The sequence below is a fragment of the Lepidochelys olivacea genome (assembly GCF_965140295.1).
Source record: "Lepidochelys olivacea isolate rLepOli2 genome assembly, chromosome: 3".
In the NCBI taxonomy this organism is placed as follows: Eukaryota; Metazoa; Chordata; order Testudines; family Cheloniidae; genus Lepidochelys; species Lepidochelys olivacea.
The window spans coordinates 159,932,536-159,949,129 of NC_140413.1; the positions used below are offsets into that span (position 1 = coordinate 159,932,536).

A 16,594-nucleotide genomic window follows, 5' to 3' on the forward strand; every position below is an offset into this window, starting at 1 on the left:
CCAGGTAAAATGCTGAGCCAGCAATCTGATCATGTAAACAACTGGGTCAGCTGATCAGGTAAACAACTGAGTTAGCAAACTAATCTTAGTGCTAAGGCAGAAAAAGTGTTTACGAAATATATAAGTGAATAACTTTGTAACAATTTATTTAAGGCGAGCTCATGAATGAGGGAGCATGCTTGCATTTAAACCTATGCTGTGCCCTGTTTCAATGGACTGATCACACACTGAAGCACCAAATAAATGACATACTTCTTCAGCTCAAGAGTCTGTCTGTGAACCCATGCATTCTGGGTAGCAGGAAAGAACCGATCAACACAGGATACCTGGGATACCAGGATCACTGGGATTCTTGCTGTGTTGACCCAATGAGTTAAACTTAATAAAATGGAAGACGGGGCTTTTAGCGTTGAGACTCATCCAGACAGTAGCGTTCCAATCACTTTGTAGGATAATCCTAGCATAGCTAAGCTTCCCTCTCAACAGCCAGGATGACAGCAGGCGCCTGTCTGGGTCTGTATGGAAGAATGGACTTGGTCAATGTCGTCTAGTCTCACCGGTAGCTATACTGGTGGCTCCAATTTCAATTCAAACAGGTTGAAGAACCACAATCTCCTTAGCTAACAAGGAGTTAGCACCCTATTGCCTTTGCCTCGACTTATCTACAGGATCACCTTTCCTAGAAATGGAAAGAGGGGAAAGCATATGGCAGGCCTTGTAGCCATCTGTGCAAAAGAGCATCCATCACCAGAGATTTGGCATCTGCATCCCTGTGAGATACTTTGGCCACTTTGTGTTCTTATGATTGGCTAACAGGTTGACTGCCAGAAGACTGAGCTCTTGAAAAATCATACTGCAGACTTACTAATTCAATCACCATGTTGAGTTGCTGACTGCATCTCCTGAGCCAGTCTGCCATTTGATTAATTTCCCCTGGGGTTCCAGGTACCTTGCATTTTTCTGTGCCCCAGATTCATTCCCCATCCCTTCAGGATAGCATCGATTATGAGTACCTGTGCATCTGGAAGATATAGGGAAGACCTTTGCAATGTTCTGTGAGACTGCCCACCATTTTAGAGAAATTAGCACCTGATTCAGAACCTTGCATGCATTATGCTGAAACGTTCCATATTTTCAGGAGAAAGGCCTGGAGGCACCTGACATGGTCCATGGAGTGACTCCTATACATGAAACCAGGCAGCCCATTATTCGTAAACATTGAGCTATGGTCAGACTTGAACATTTTACCAACTGGAATCACGTTCTGTACCTTGTGAAATCTGTCTGGCAATAGATAGACCTTTGTCACAGAAGTCTATTTATATTCCCAGCTACTCTTGGTGTTTATCACAAATCCATATGCTTGAAGCAAATCCAAAGACCTGACTACGGCAATGTGTTCTGTTGCTTGGGTTGGAGTTCTGATGAAGGTGTCATCTAGGAAGGGATACAAGTGAGTGCCCTGGCACCTCATTCTGGCTATTATTGTCATAAGCATCTTGTTAAAGACCCTGGGAGCTGACAAAAAAGTCAAAAGGAAGCATTTGGTACTGGTAGTTGGCAGTGCTGTAAGCAAATCTCAGCAATCTGTAGTAGCATGGTTGAATGGGAATGTGGATATATACATCTGCAAGATCCACAGATCTATTTGTTGAGCTATTTGAGACCCAAGTTGGCTCTGACCTGCTGCCCCACACCCCAGCCCACGCTTCTGGACAATTAAGAAAAATGGAGTGTAGACCTAAGAATCTTTCTTCTGAGGGAACCCTTTCTATTGCTCCTATGTCCAGGAAATGTGAGAATTCATTAACACCAGTTTGCATTTGATGGGGTCATTCAAGAAGGGGGACTGGATGAAGAGATGGGTGGGGCCCTCCATTTGAGAGAGTAGCCACAACTCACTACCTTTCTTGTCTACTTGTCTCTGGTCGATAGAGACCTTTTTCCTGATAAGTGGGAAATTCTGCCTCCTACACTCAGGTCTGGGTGGAGGCACATTCATTTGTTTTCATAATGAGCTCTTAGAGGTGATGGATCCACCTCTAGATTTTCCACCCGACTCCCAGTTCCAGGATTTTCCCCGATAAACCTGTCTTCTTTCCTCTGGTACCTTTGCCAAGAGGATAGGCAACAGGAAAGGTTTTGTCTGTTGCTGGGTTTCTGGTCCCTCCTTAGAGTACTGAGTGTGGCAGAGAGGGTCTGTTCCAGTTTGGCAGCACTTTCTGTCATTATTTTATCTAGTTTTTCCCCCAAAAGAGAAGCGAGCCTGTGAATTTAGAGGATCACAGAATTTGTTTGCAGTGAGCATCAATTTCCTGGGGCAAAGCTAAATGAGATGTGTGCTAGAGGTGTCTGCTGACCTGGATGCCATGGACTCAGCTGAAAATCTCATTGCATCCATTGAGGCATCTGCCATAAAGGCTGTTGCCAGGAAAACGTCCTGAAGTGTAGACCAGAAGCCTCCATCCTTCCCAGTCTTAAGGATATCCAGCCAGGACACAGACTCCTGTGAAGAATGTAGCCACCAGGGATAATCTGAGGGTGTCTGACAAAGCCTCAAAGGTAGTTTCCACCTTTCTATCAGGTGGGATCTTTAGGAAAAAAATACACTCGAGATGAGATTACTGTGTCTTTTGCTAGAGATGCCACCTCAACATCAACCTTTGGTAGATCCATAATGGCATTTTTTTGGCTCTTCCAACTTGTAATATCCAAGTAAATTCCTGCTTATGCTTTTTCCCCTATTAGCAGTTTCCCACTTCTCTCTGATACATCCTTGAAGGATGGTTACAGCAGGATTGCAGTCTCAGGCGAGAATTTAGAAAGCAGGTATTTGCTTTCAGGCTTATCCTCTAATGCCTATTCAGGCTGGATCTGGATTGTGGATGCAACCTTTTTGTACATAGGTTTAAACTTTTGGGGGGTAGGGAGGGGGAGTTTGTTGCATTTTTTTTCCATGTGTGCTCAGTGCCTGAATCTGAGAGCTCCCCTTCCTCAGTAGAAGAGGTGATGTCTGTGTAAGACAAATATCTCTTTGGGTTTTTTTTTTACCTGGTTATTTTCCTTCTTGCTCTTCTTGGATTTTGTTGCCCTTTAGGTTGGCTTTCTAGGTATTTCTGCCTGGCTAAAGCCAGGACATGGTCTTTATTCAGAACCTTGAGCCCTCTGGGTATGTCTCCCTCAATGTCCTCCCCTTTGTAGTCCCACTCCACCTGCCTGGAACATGGGGTATTATCACTGAAATTTCCCTGATTCAAGCTGGGGAGAAGGGAAGTAGAGTATGAATGCTGCTTCTCACCCCAGAGAATTTAAGACCTACTTTAGGGCTAGGGATCGAGGACAGGATTTTTAATTTGCGATCCTATTCTGTCCCAGGATATACCCTCCTGGACTGTGAGTCTCTCTCCTTGGAATCTCTCCCCACTCTGCTCTGGGTCTCCAGATGAGGCTTTTCTGGGTTGGAGTTGCAGCTTCTTTGGCCGGGGGGGGGGGTGGATGAATGAAAGGTAGAAAAGTTTTGCAAGTCTCTCAGACTGCCCAGAGTTCCAGAAGACAGATGTGCATTGTGGTCTCTTGGAACACCCAAATGTCCTGAGCTGATGGTCCATGAGCACTCACCAGCCTGTCAGGGAAGAATCTACAATTATTTACTTGTTGGGTACAGGTGATAGGAAAAGAACATGCACACAAACTTGTTCAGGATCTTTCCATCAAGTTAGTGAGGTCCTCAACATGATACAGGTTGTTACTATGGTATTCATGTTGTATTTGCTTAGTACAGATACTGTTCAGGGCCAAATCTGCAGGTAACAGAGCTGGAGTCTGACAAACAGTGCAACAGAGGTGCATGATGCCAAGTGGTCCAGAAGAAAAAGACAAATCCAGATTGACATTTGAGGGTTGCATGTAACCTGGCCTATCAGGTTGCATGTAACGTGAAATCTTTCCATCGGGAGATAAGCCTGAACCCTGACTGAGTCTAAAGTTGCTCCTATGAAATCTACAGTTTGCATCGGGAACAGGACAGACTTTTCCAAACTCTCACAGACTGTTAGGGATGAAAGATGCTGAAGCAGGGATGAGGTTGATGCAAGCACTTCTAGACATATCCTGCCAATGAGAAGCCAATCATCTAAGTACGGGAAGACACTGAAGCTGCTTCATCTGAACTATGGTATTACTACTAGAAACTCTTTGGTGAAGATGCTTGGTGTGGTTGGTATACTGAATGGAAGCACCTTGAATTGATAGCGCTCAGGACCCACCACAAAGCTAAGGAATCTTTTGTGCAGGGGTGATTATGCACATGAAAGTACACATCTTTCATACTGAGAGCTGTGACCCATGTATTCTTTCGCAGGAAAGGTATTATCAATGCCAGTGTAACCAAACGGAATTATAATTGGGGGGTAGGGGAAATCAAGAATGGGCCTCCACCCTCCCTTCTCTTTGGGAACCAGGAAATATTTCAAATAGAACCCTTCTCTTTGATGTTGAAGAAGTACCCCTCTATTGCTCCCCATTGGAGGGGAGAGATTCTACCTCTTGGCAGAGTGGCTCCTTATGAAAATGGTCCCTGACGACGAGAGACGGAAGGGGTTTTCTGAGGGGATACAGAGAGAAACTGGATGATGTAGCTAGCTGGAATGGATGATATCTAGCACCCACACGTCCATTGTTATTGCACTCCAGTTGTGGGAAAAGAGTGACAGGAAGATTCCGTGGAGACAGCAACAACAGTGGTTCACAACTCCAGAGCTTCCGGTCAAAAGTATCTTTTTTGCCAGGAGGTGAGGTTGGGTTGATGTGGTTGACTTGGAAGGTACAGGGTATCATGGATTTTGCCCTCTGTCTTTTACAAGGCAGTTCATAGACTCGCTAGTGATAAACAGTTGGATCCTGTGGGTTGTAGGATGTCTTGGATCTTGTGTTTTGTATCCTGGACTTCCTCGAGGCAGATTTGAATTTCCTCCACCACCCTGCACAGCAGCTCTCAAAACTGCTTAGGCCATCCAGAAAGGATGGTGAAGCTGAGACAATAGGAGATGGGGAAGATAGTTGTGCTAGTACCAGTGGAAATGGTAGATCCAACTAATAGTTCTCTTCTACGGAGTCGCAAGAAAGCTTTGGTTGTTCTCTTGGAGGGCTGGGGGTGGAATGACTTCCTATGAGATTGTTCTGACCCTGGGTATTGTGCATATGGGTTCCATGGGCCCCAACAGGAGCGACTGAAGGTGGGTTGTGGAGGGCCTCATGGGGTACTACCAATCTTGAGGGGTGTGTTTGAGTGGAGGTTGGTTCCAGGAGACTCTTGATCTCCTGCCTGCACTGATCTCCCTTGGAGGTGGTGATGATGGTTCCTTTGGTAGCTCTAATTCTCCTAATGACAAAAAGGCCAGATCTGGTTTAATATGGGGGGCCAACAGTTCCGATGGCAGAAAGCTGTGGCTAGTATAGGGGATGGGAGATAGATTTATTCTATAGCCCATATCCCCGGGTGGTATCAAACTCTCCCTGCTGAGGGATGGTCCTAACAACAGGGGAGACTGCAGATCTGGAAAAACAAAGATGTCCTTTGGGATGGTATGTCTCTTTGCTCTCCCTGCATTGTGTGGAGTTCTCTCTGCCCATACTGATGGAGCCAAAGTAGGGATGCTCTGGGTTGGCAGGTCTATATGTTGTTGATGATGGAGGTTCCCAACAGATACTTTACATCAGTACTGGCAGTCCTTGGTCTTCTGACCTGGGCAATATGACTGGTATGGTTAGCGGCAGTGCAATCTGGTACCAATGAAGCCCCGTTTTTATGAGCCTTTTTATTATGGCCCTGGGACTTCGGACAGTCTAAGTCTCTAGGAGCTGGGCACGAAGACTTCTCCAACTTGGACAGGATCGAATCAGTCCTCTATGGAATAGACTTAAAGGGGGATCTTCTCTTGTATTTATGAAAGCGTTCCCTGCCCTCCTGATGAGACTGTGATCCCCCTTGCTCCTAGGTCAGGCCTCATGCACATCTAGGAGGTGCACATCTTGCTGACTCTTGCCAATGTATGCGGAGAGGGTCAGACCAGGGCCTAGTAGCCTTTTCTGTGACGTGCTTTTTAAGTGGAAATTTCCACACCAGCTAGGTACAGCTAGGGAACGAGCAACAAATACTGCACCTGGCAGAGATATGCGCTTCCCCAAAGCAATAAAAGCAGCGTTGGTGGACGTTGCTTACTGAGAAGGAGCACAGATTGGAGAGAGAGTTTTTACACCCATGTCTTCTGAACGTAGACCAATTCCCATACTGAGCTGAGCTCAGTATGGGAGCTGAGGAGTTATGGGGGAGGAGGTGGAGAGTTCCTCTTGGTGGGGAATCTAATTAAGTATTAACTATATTACTAGAAGCTATTTACACTAGCTATATTAAAGATAAACAGGTTGAAGACAAGGCTGAAGAAACAGGAGAAACTCTGGAGGTTCTGATTCAAGCCATGTGGCTGTAAGAAGGAACTGGAAGGACGGTCAGTCCACTCCGCCCCTTATATGCTCCATACGGAGCATGAGGAGAACAGGGGTGCATGCACGGACCAATGGACATTATTTAAATTGCCAGTATGAAGCACATGGAGTACCTGAATACACACAATGGAACACACATAGGAACCATCACTTGTGAAAAAAGGATGGTGCTACTACCTGAAAAAAATGGATAAACTAATAAGTTGGCTAAGAAAAGTTGGGCACAAATGAACCATTTCACTACGGCTGCAGAGGCAGAAGATCTGGGAGCAGACCATGGAAGGGGACATGACTAGATCATGCTGTACTCCAGACACTGCAAACAAGAGGGGAATAGCCCACACAAATCAGAATTGTGCAATACACGGAGCTGCAGAAAATACTATTTGTACATGGCAGAGTTACACACTGGAACAACCCTCACTTATTATTATATCAGGCTATACTCCTGAAATCTCATTGATCATGCTTACATTGGCACTGTAGGTGGATAGGAAACAATTCTGACAATCAGGTCTCTGTCATATAATTCTATTCTATGAAACTGACTCCCTTGCTCTTCTGCCCACCCTCCTAAGGGTCATGAGTTGCCTTCAGAACTCTGACAACCATAGCCAAGAAATAATGCGAATAACTCTGTTTTGGTTGAGTTTTAAATGTAAAAAGTGGCTTTCACCTTGCGAAGAAAATAAAGAAGTGTGGAGTTTGTGACATGTTATATAGCTACAGTGAGGCAAAAAAATGTGACACTGAGGGCTACATTTTGAAATGTTTTGGATGTTTAACATTTAGCTGTAACAAGGCCAGTTAACAGACTCTGTGCTTGGAGGTAGCAGGGCTTGGTGAGTAGTGCATTTGATCTATCTGTAGGTTGTTTGTTTGTTCTCTGTGTAAGGGTTGCAAGTGTGGTCCATTGCCCCCGGCATAAAACACCTGAGACGGATCTGTTTGTTGGTGCCTTGGTAAGGACTGGGAAGCTCTGACCCTTGGAGCTTTTGTATCAGTCCCGCTGTTTGAAGTCTCTGGTGGTGAAGGACAGAGCTAAACTAAGCAGGGAGACTTGGTATACAAATTCACTTACTAGGCAAACTTGAGAGACACAAAGAGAGGCAGCTAACCAGAGAGTTTTGGAGTTAGTTTAGAAAAAGAGAGTGAGAGAGGCTTTCCTTCCAAGTCAATGCTATATTAATGTGGAATTTGAAGAAGGCTACCAAAAAAAAAAAAAGAGTGCTGATGACCTGCAATGGCCTTATTTTCTTTCCTGCTTGCAGCCAGAAGGGACTTCCTGTTAATGAAGTTTCAAATTGGTGAAAGATTCTTGGACTGGAAGGATAAGTACAGACATTACTAAGAATCAGAGAAGTTGAGGAGTTCCTAGACAGCCAGGTTCAGAAAATACCAATACCCCAGGCTCAACGAAGAAAGGAGCTGGCCACTGAGGAGTCGAAGACAGAGGATGTCAAAGAAGGCCTAGAAGTTTGTGGCCATCAGAGGCAAGAGGTCACAATGGCATTCCATATGGCAAGACACAGATGAGGATGGGCAGCCTGTGGCCACCAAGGAGAAGACAACCAGGAGAAATTCCACACAGCTGGTGCTTTTCAATCAACACCAGGTCCTCAACGCGGAAAGTACGAACAATACTTCTCAAGATTCAGCTGGTACAGGGAACAGAGAGATGTACAAGACACTCCTGTGGATGCCACCTCGGCCCACCCTGTAAGAAAATCAAGCTTGCCCACAAAGAAATCTCCAACCATCCAAGGAAGACAGAGTATCCTTGCTGGGGATTCATTACTCAACTAATCAAAAGAACATTCTGTAAGGGAAAAGCAGACAAGAGGATGGCATGCTGTCTTCCCGACTCAAGACACGAGACACAACTCTAAGATTGGATAGGCTTCTGAAGTCATTGGACAAGCATCCACTGGTGATGGTACATATCAGCACTAACAACACTGAGTCATAGACTGTCTCACAGATAACAGAACACAGAAGTGGCCTGAAGAAGAAGGTTTTCTCCGAGATCCTACCTGTCCTGCAAGTGAAGGAAGAAAGAAGGCAGAAGATTCTGGAAATGAACCACTGGCTAAGTAAATTGTGGAGGACTTTGGTTCTACAGAACATTGGTTCACATTCTATGGGGAGAGAGGGCTGTATATACTGGATTGCCTCCACCATAGTAGAAGGGGAACTAACTGCCTCAGGAACAGGCTGGACAGAGTAGTCAGGAACGGGTTAAATTAATAAAACATGAGGGTAAAAAGAGAGGAGATATAAGTTCTCAGAACAGAATAGAGATATTGAGAACAAAATTAGTCAAGGAACCAAAGGACATGAAGAGAAGAAATAGTTTAATTAACTATACACCAGTGTTAGGAGGCTGGATAACAAACAAGAGGAACTGGAATTGTTCATTTATAAGCATAAATTAGATATAGTTGGTATTACTGAGACCTGGTGGAATAAATTATATGATTGGAATGTTAAAATCAACAACTATTACCTATTTAGGAAGGACTGAGTAAGCAAAAGGGGAGGGAGAATGGCACCCCATGTTAAAACTGACATTACCTGTTTGAATCACCAATAGTGCAGAGAAAATGATCCTGAATGCTTATGGATCAATGTCCTAACAGATAAAGCACAAGATGGCATTTTAGTTGGTGCCTGCTACAGACCACCATATCACATTTGGGAACACACTGATTGATTCCTTGTGCACTTATCTACAATTTGTAGAGGGAAAACCTGCTAAATCTTTGTGTACTTCAATTTGAGCAACATATGCTGGAGATTTCATGGTGCCGGTACTAAAACATCCATGGAATTTCTTAATATTATAGAAAATTTCCCAACTCAAAAAGTGTTGTAGCCAATATGGGGGGATTCTGTATAAGACTTGGCCTTGAGAGATACAGAGGAATTCATCACAGAACTAAAAATTAATGATAGCTTAAAGTTCAAGTGATCATGACTTGATCACATTTATAATGTGAAAACAGAATAAAATCCAGACCGGTAATATATATATTTGATAACTTAGAAGGGCCAATTTCACAAAGCTGAAAACAATTATGAGCCACATCAACTGTGAAGAATAATTTAACCAGAAAAATGCAAATGATTATTGGGAATTGTTTAAGAATTCTTTACTAGAAGCCTAAATGCTACAACCAAGGAAGAAGGTTGTATTGGCTAAAAAACTGACCTGATTTAAAGAGGAAGTAAAGACAGCTATACAAATTATATATTTATAAACAAATGGAAGACACAGGAAGTTGACAGTAATGAATATAAAATCAGAAGCTAGGAACTGATAATGATAACAACATTGATAATGGAAGCCCAAATAAACAAAGTGTGCAATAGAGGGATTTTAAATCTTGCTTTAAGTGAAATGGTCAACTCATCCTTTAACTATGGCATTGTTATGGATGTATCCACAATAACGAATCAGAAGAACAGACAATTTTAGTACCAAAGATTTTGCTTTATCTTTAATACATAAAGGACTGCTCAACAGCTTTCTATATGTGGACTGAGTACTGGTAGTCATTTCATGCATTCTTTACCATGAAAGAAGGATTAAAACCACTTCTCAAAATCAGGTGTACAGTATGCAAAGTCTTCTGACAAAAACCAAAAAGATATGGCTTGGCAAACCTGATAGTCTAAGGTTAAAATAAAGAAGCAAAAATCTTCCCCCACACAAAAAATAGAGGAGAAAAGAAAAAGAAATCACTCTCAAATATTTTTCTCTTTGTTGGTCATCCTTAGATAGCATAACTCTGGAAAGAATATCAATTTATGAAACTGACAAATTATTGTAGGCATGGTATTAGTGGGCATTTTGAAAGGCATTGTCAAGTTATCAGATTATAATATTTTCTAATATTATTTTTATATATTCTCTCTCTTACCGGACATTGGAAAACACATTAAAATTACATATCATATAATAAAGTTGTCTTTCACGCAGCCATTCTATTACAGGAACTATTTCCATTTCTTCTGCTTTGTGTACTACAGAAAACTAGAAAAATTAAATAAAAAATAGTCATTACTTCAAGATGTTTGCGACATTATGGAGTTTCCACTATTGCAATACATAGTTTACTAGCTACAGAGTAAATCTGACATTTTATTAACTGCTCTAATAAACAAAATCTGGTTAATAATAGCAGCTGCATGGCAATAGTAGGCAAATAGAAAATCAGCAGCTGAAAGAGCTGCTATGCTTGTGTAGGATTGCGAAGCTCCTTTCTTCCAGGCTCTTAGAGGCTGCTCACAAATTATGTAGTATGTGCCCTTCTCAGTGTCTAAGAGTACTACTTCTGAATGTTTTGAGACCCTGCATGTTTGAGGTGAGAGAATGAATTAGGCTGGATATTAACCAAGGAGTCCTACATGGCAACATACTATGTTACCAGCAGAGCTGACTGCAGATAGCCAAAATTTTGCATTTCAAAGATTTTTGTTTTTTCTACAACGCCACACATATATCCCTCCTCTCTCTGCATTCCCATACAAATGAACACAGCATGTTTCGTTGTTTGTTGACTGGAATATATATTTAACCATCGGTTTCTAGCACTGTGACTCTCCATTCACATGCTTTCTATGCTACTCAAAAAGAGTAAAATATACAGGAGGTTTAGAGGTAGCAAATTAACTGTTCCGTTTTTCTTTCCTCATATTTAATCTCAGTATAAACTTAAGTAGATATGAAAAAACAGATAACGAACAGCTTCAGCTAGTAATAGAAAATTCTGAAATAAAGTATAGTTATATAAGTATAGTTATATAAAATTATATTTTCTGTTGCAATCAGTTATATGTAGGGATACAACGAATCAGTATTTATTACTGCTAAGTTATGCTGTTAGCAGCAAACAAGAATTTTTGAACCAAGCTCTTTTTTATATAAAAGTGTCCATACTGTTTAATGCAGAATATTTTTTTCAAGCATCGCAGTATACAATTGATCCAAAAGATGCTTCTTGGCAGAGAAGCACATAAAATTATCATTTTGTTTAAATTACAACAATCTGAATGGTTCTTAAGTTCCTCTTTACAGTCCAAAATAAGACATAAATCTAAGACATAATTGTTCTCGTGAATATTAAAAAGCAATCATAAAAACCAAGGCTAATCAAGCCTGGCTTTGTTATGTTTGCCTTCTGCACGCACAGGAAACAGTTGCAGGATTAATGCAAAGTCAGACAAAGCCAATAGGTCTTGACATCAGGCAACGTAACTGTTCCTGGATTGCTTCCTTATATTCTTTTTAAAACATAGCAATAGCTTTATCTGCAATTTGAATCAAGTCACAGATACAGGGCTTTAGTCAAGGACACAATGTTATCTACACAAAAAAAAGTGATAAGACAATCAAGTTTCATCCTATAATAAGGATCTGTCTGTGTGTGAAATGCTATTAGTTTTTACTGAACTGATACTTCAACACTTGAAAGAGGATCTGTCTGTCTGACCCATCTTATACCTCATGAACCACGTGGTGATAAGGTTTTAAAGGCTTGACATCATCATATTTACTGGAAGAGGATTTCGGAAAAATCAATCTTTTCTGTAATGTCAAATATCCTACTTCACAGTGCCTGTGTGATTGTGAGGCAACATTTCACAGGGGATCAGTGCACAATAAACTTTTTAATTATGAGATCTTCAGTCAAAATCCTGATTAGATTACAGTTAAAAGGGAGTATGATGGTCTCATTTCACTTTCTAGCCAACATCACAACACAATTCATAATGATTAACAATCTCTGCTAGCTGCACCCGGAAACAGTAGTTAGACATTACTGTGATAGGTCCTTTAGAAATGTTACTAGATTACACAGTCACACTATAGGGACATTGGGCATTACAGTTTATTCAAACAGTAAAAGTACAGAGTTTCCTGTATTCTGAAGGTTTCATGTAAGGGTAGAGCTTCCTGAAGCTCAGAGTCCTTGAAGGACACCTTTTAGGTATTCTATCCCAGAATACTGAAGGACCAACAGCTTAAGCTTGACTCAATGTTCAAAGAGGGGGGGAGGGGTGGGGAGGGGGGAGGCAGTGTTGTAAGACCACTAGAGGAATGATGCACTCTCAATAATAAAAAATAGAATAAAACACCTGGAAGAGCCTGATATGATAAGGTCTAACCAGCACAGTTTCTGCAAAGGGAAATTGTGCCACTAATCTATAAAATTCTTAACAGAGTAGAACTGTATTGACATACTCTATTTAGCTCTTCAAAAAGTCTTTGACAAAGTCCCTCAACAAAAGGCTGTGCACAAGGTCTGGTGTTGTTTAATACATTTACTAATGATCTGGAAAAGGGTGGCAAGCAGTGGCACAACAAAAACTGCAGATGATAAAGTTATGTAGGTTAGTCAAATCCACAGAAGACTGTGAGGAACTTCGAAAGGATTTAACCAAATTAGATGAAAGGGCAACATGAGTGCAGACCGACTTCAATAGTGATACATGCAAAGTAATGAACAGTGAAAGGAACAATTTCAGCTACTCATACAGAGTTATAAATTAACTGTATCAACTCAGAAGAGGGACCTAAGCATCATCTCAGTGAGAACCTCTGCTAAGAAAGAGGTGACATCAATAATTGTTGCTGTCAGGGTTCCCTCCCCACTCTGAACTCTAGGGTACAGATGTGGGGACCCACATGAAAGACCCCCTAAGCTTATTCCTACCAGCTTAAGTTAAAAACTTACCCAAGGCACAAATCCTTCCTTGTCCTTGGATGGGTACTGCTTCCACCACCAAGTGAGTTAGACAAAGTTTCAGGAAAAGGACCACTTGGAGTTCCTGTTTCCCTAAAATATCCCCCCAAGACCCTTCACCCCCTTTCCTGGGGAGGCTTGAGGATAATCTACCAATCAAATAGGTAAACCAGATTCTTAAAAAACAGAACTTTATTATAACAGGGGGAAAAAGTAAAAGAAGCATCTCTGTAAAATCAGGATGGAAGGTAATTTCACAGGGTAATCAGATTCAAAACACAGAGGATTCCCCTCTAGGCAAAACTTTAAAGTTACAAAAAAACAGGGATAAACCTCCCTCTAAGCATAGGAAAAATTCACAACCTAAAAGCAAAAGATAATCTAACGCGCCTTGCCTTATTTACTTACTCTTTTTGCAATACTGAGACTCATTTTAGGATGATTTTAGGAGAAGGAGTTTTCTGACCTGATGCTTCTCTGCTTCCCCAGAGAACACACAACATAGAGCACAAACAAAGCCTCCCCCACCCCCGATTTGAAAGTATCTTCTTTCCCCATTGATCCTTTTGGCCAGGTGTCAACCAGGTTATTTGAGCTTCTTAACCACTTACAGGTAAGGAGGAATTCTAGGCTACCCTTAGCTTTATGCTTATGACAGTTACTCTTTGAGAGTTACCTCTGTGCACTTACACTTGTTGGGTATCAGGTGCTGAGTTGAAGAACTGTCTTGAAATGCTGGTGTTATATGAGTTCAGCATCAGTGGGGAAGTCCATAAATAAGTCTAGAATTCATCCTTAAACCCAATTTACTTCAGTGAGTTTTAAACACCCTCCCCCCATAGGGATGCTTATCTAAATCAGGGCCTTGGTGAAGGATAAACAGAGCTGTTATTTGCACATTTGTTGGTAACTAAGCAAGTGGAGTGTCAATTTCTTCTAGTGACTGCATGTAAATATTGACTAGGAGAGGGGAGAGAAGTGAGCCTTACAGTACGCTCCACATGTAAGGATGCTGATAAGCAAAGCAACCACCACCCTTTGAGTGAAGCCCCAAAGGAAGGATTCAAGCTCCTAAGACGGTTTCCTTTGACTTCTACCCCATCTTTCAGATGAGATGGCAGCATCCTATGATCAACTGAATCAAACACAAGAGATCTAAGCCCTGGTCTACACTACGAGTTTAGGTCGAATTTAGCAACGTTAGATCAATTTAACCCTGTACCCATCCACACGACGAAGCCATTTTTGTCGACTTAAAGGGCTCTTAAAATCAATTTCTGTACTCCTCCCCACTGAGGGGATTAGCTCTGAAATCGACATTGCCAGGTTGAATTTCATAGAATCATAGAATATCAGGGTTGGAAGGGACCTCAGGAGGTCATCTAGTCCAACCCCCTGCTCAAAGCAGGGCCAATCCCCAACTAAATCATCCCAGCCAGGACTTTGTCAAACCTGACCTTAAAAATATCTCAGGAAGGAGATTCCACCATGTCATAAATATAAAGGGAAGGGTAAATCCCTTTAAAATCACTCCTGGCCAGAGGAAAAATCCTCTCACCTATAAAGGGGTAAGAAGCTAAAGGTAACCTCACTGGCACCTGACCAAAATGACCAATGAGGAGAAAAGATACTTTCAAAAGCTGGGAGGAGGGAGAAAAACAAAGGGTCTGTGTCTGTCTGTATGCTGCTTTTACCAGGGATAGACCAGGAATGGAGCCTTAGAACTTTTAGTAAGTAATCTAGCTAGGTATGTGTTAGATTTTAATTTCTTTAAATGGCTGAGAAAAGAGCTGTGCTGAATAGAATGACTATTCCTGTCTGTGTGTCTTTTTTGTAACTTAAGGTTTTGCCTAGAGGGATTCTCTATGTTTTGAATCTAATTACCCTGTAAGGTATCTACCATCCTGATTTTACAGAGGTGATTCCTTTACTTCTATTAAAAGTCTTCTTGTAAGAAAACTGAATGCTTTTTCATTGTTCTAAGATCCAAGGGTTTGGGTCTGTGGTCACCTATGCAAATTGGTGAGGATTTTTACCAAACCTCCCCCAGGAAGTGGGGTGCAAGGATTGGGAGGATTTTGGGGGGAAAGACGTGTCCAAACTACGTTTCCCAGTAAACCCAGATAAAGTTTGGTGGTGGCAGTGGAAATCCAAGGGAAAAGGGTAAAATTAATCTGTACCTTGGGGAAGTTTTAACCTAAGTTGGTAAAAGTAAGCTTAGGAGGTTTTCATGCAGGTCCCCACATCTGTACCCTAGAGTTCAGAGTGGGAAAAGAACCTTAACACAACACCTCCTGTTAGGATAAAGATATTCTGGCCTGTCTGCAAAGGCCTGCACTTTAAGAATTTAGGTGTATTCTTATCACTTGGCTAGTTCTAGAGGTATAAAAGAAGAATCAAAATCACTGTCTGCTGGTGTAAGGGCCTTCTCTTACTGTGACAGTCTGAAGCCCTGTTCTTAGGCTAAGGCCTTTGGCTAAGCAGCAGAGGCAGCCATAAGCTAGGAAGCGAACAGTCACATCCTCACATTCCAAACTAGTCATATTGAAATAAGGTGCTATTGGGCTGTTAGGCACTATCAGGACAGGATTGTATTCCTATCTCCTCCAGAGAAAGGGAAGTGCCTAGAAAATGTAAAAGGAAACTTAGTTTCATAGCATCCTGTCTGGCAAGAACTCACTTGTCAATAGCTGGGATGTGAAATCCTCACTTCTGTATTGTCTTGTCATTATAGTTCCCACTTTGCTATTGTTTGTCTGTATAATCTCTGTCTGGTTCTGTGATTGTTCCTGTCTGCTATATAATTAATTTTGCTGGGTATAAACTAATTAAGGTGGGGGGATATAATTGGTTACATAATCATGTTACAATATGTTAGGATTGGTTAGTTAAATTTCAGGAAAATGATTGGTTAAGGTATAGCTAAGCAGAACTCAAGTTTTACTATATAATCTGTAGCCAATGAGGAAGTGGGTGGGTGTGTGGGTGGGGGAGATGGGAACAGGGAATGGGGGTAAGAAAATTAGAATCATGTTTTGCTAAAGGGGGAAATGGGAACAGGGAATGGGAGTAAGGAAGTTGGAATCATGTTTGGGTAAGGGGACACAGGTGTAAGGCTCTGTGGTGTCAGAGCTGGGAAGGAGGATACTAAGGAAGGAAACTGGAATCATGCTTGCTGGAAGTTCACCCAATAAACATCCAATTGTTTGCACCTTTGGACTTCGGGTATTGTTGCTCTCTGTTCATGCGAGAAGGACCAGGGAAGTAAGTGGGTGAAGGAATAAGCCCCCTAACACCTCCCTAGGTAACGCATTCCAGTGTTTCACCACCCTCCTAGTGAA

At 41.9% G+C, this 16,594-nt stretch overlaps 1 protein-coding gene across 1 annotated transcript in view; it reads right to left on the reverse strand.

Annotated features, from left to right (window-relative positions):
- The window catches only part of DNAH14 (dynein axonemal heavy chain 14), a 476,940-nt gene that overhangs the window by 412,000 nt on the left and 48,346 nt on the right, over positions 1-16,594 (reverse strand). The window contains exon 10 of the mRNA XM_084624945.1: positions 10,428-10,540. Coding sequence (XP_084481071.1) covers positions 10,428-10,540 — 113 coding nt within the window. The remainder of the gene's footprint in view (positions 1-10,427; positions 10,541-16,594) is intronic.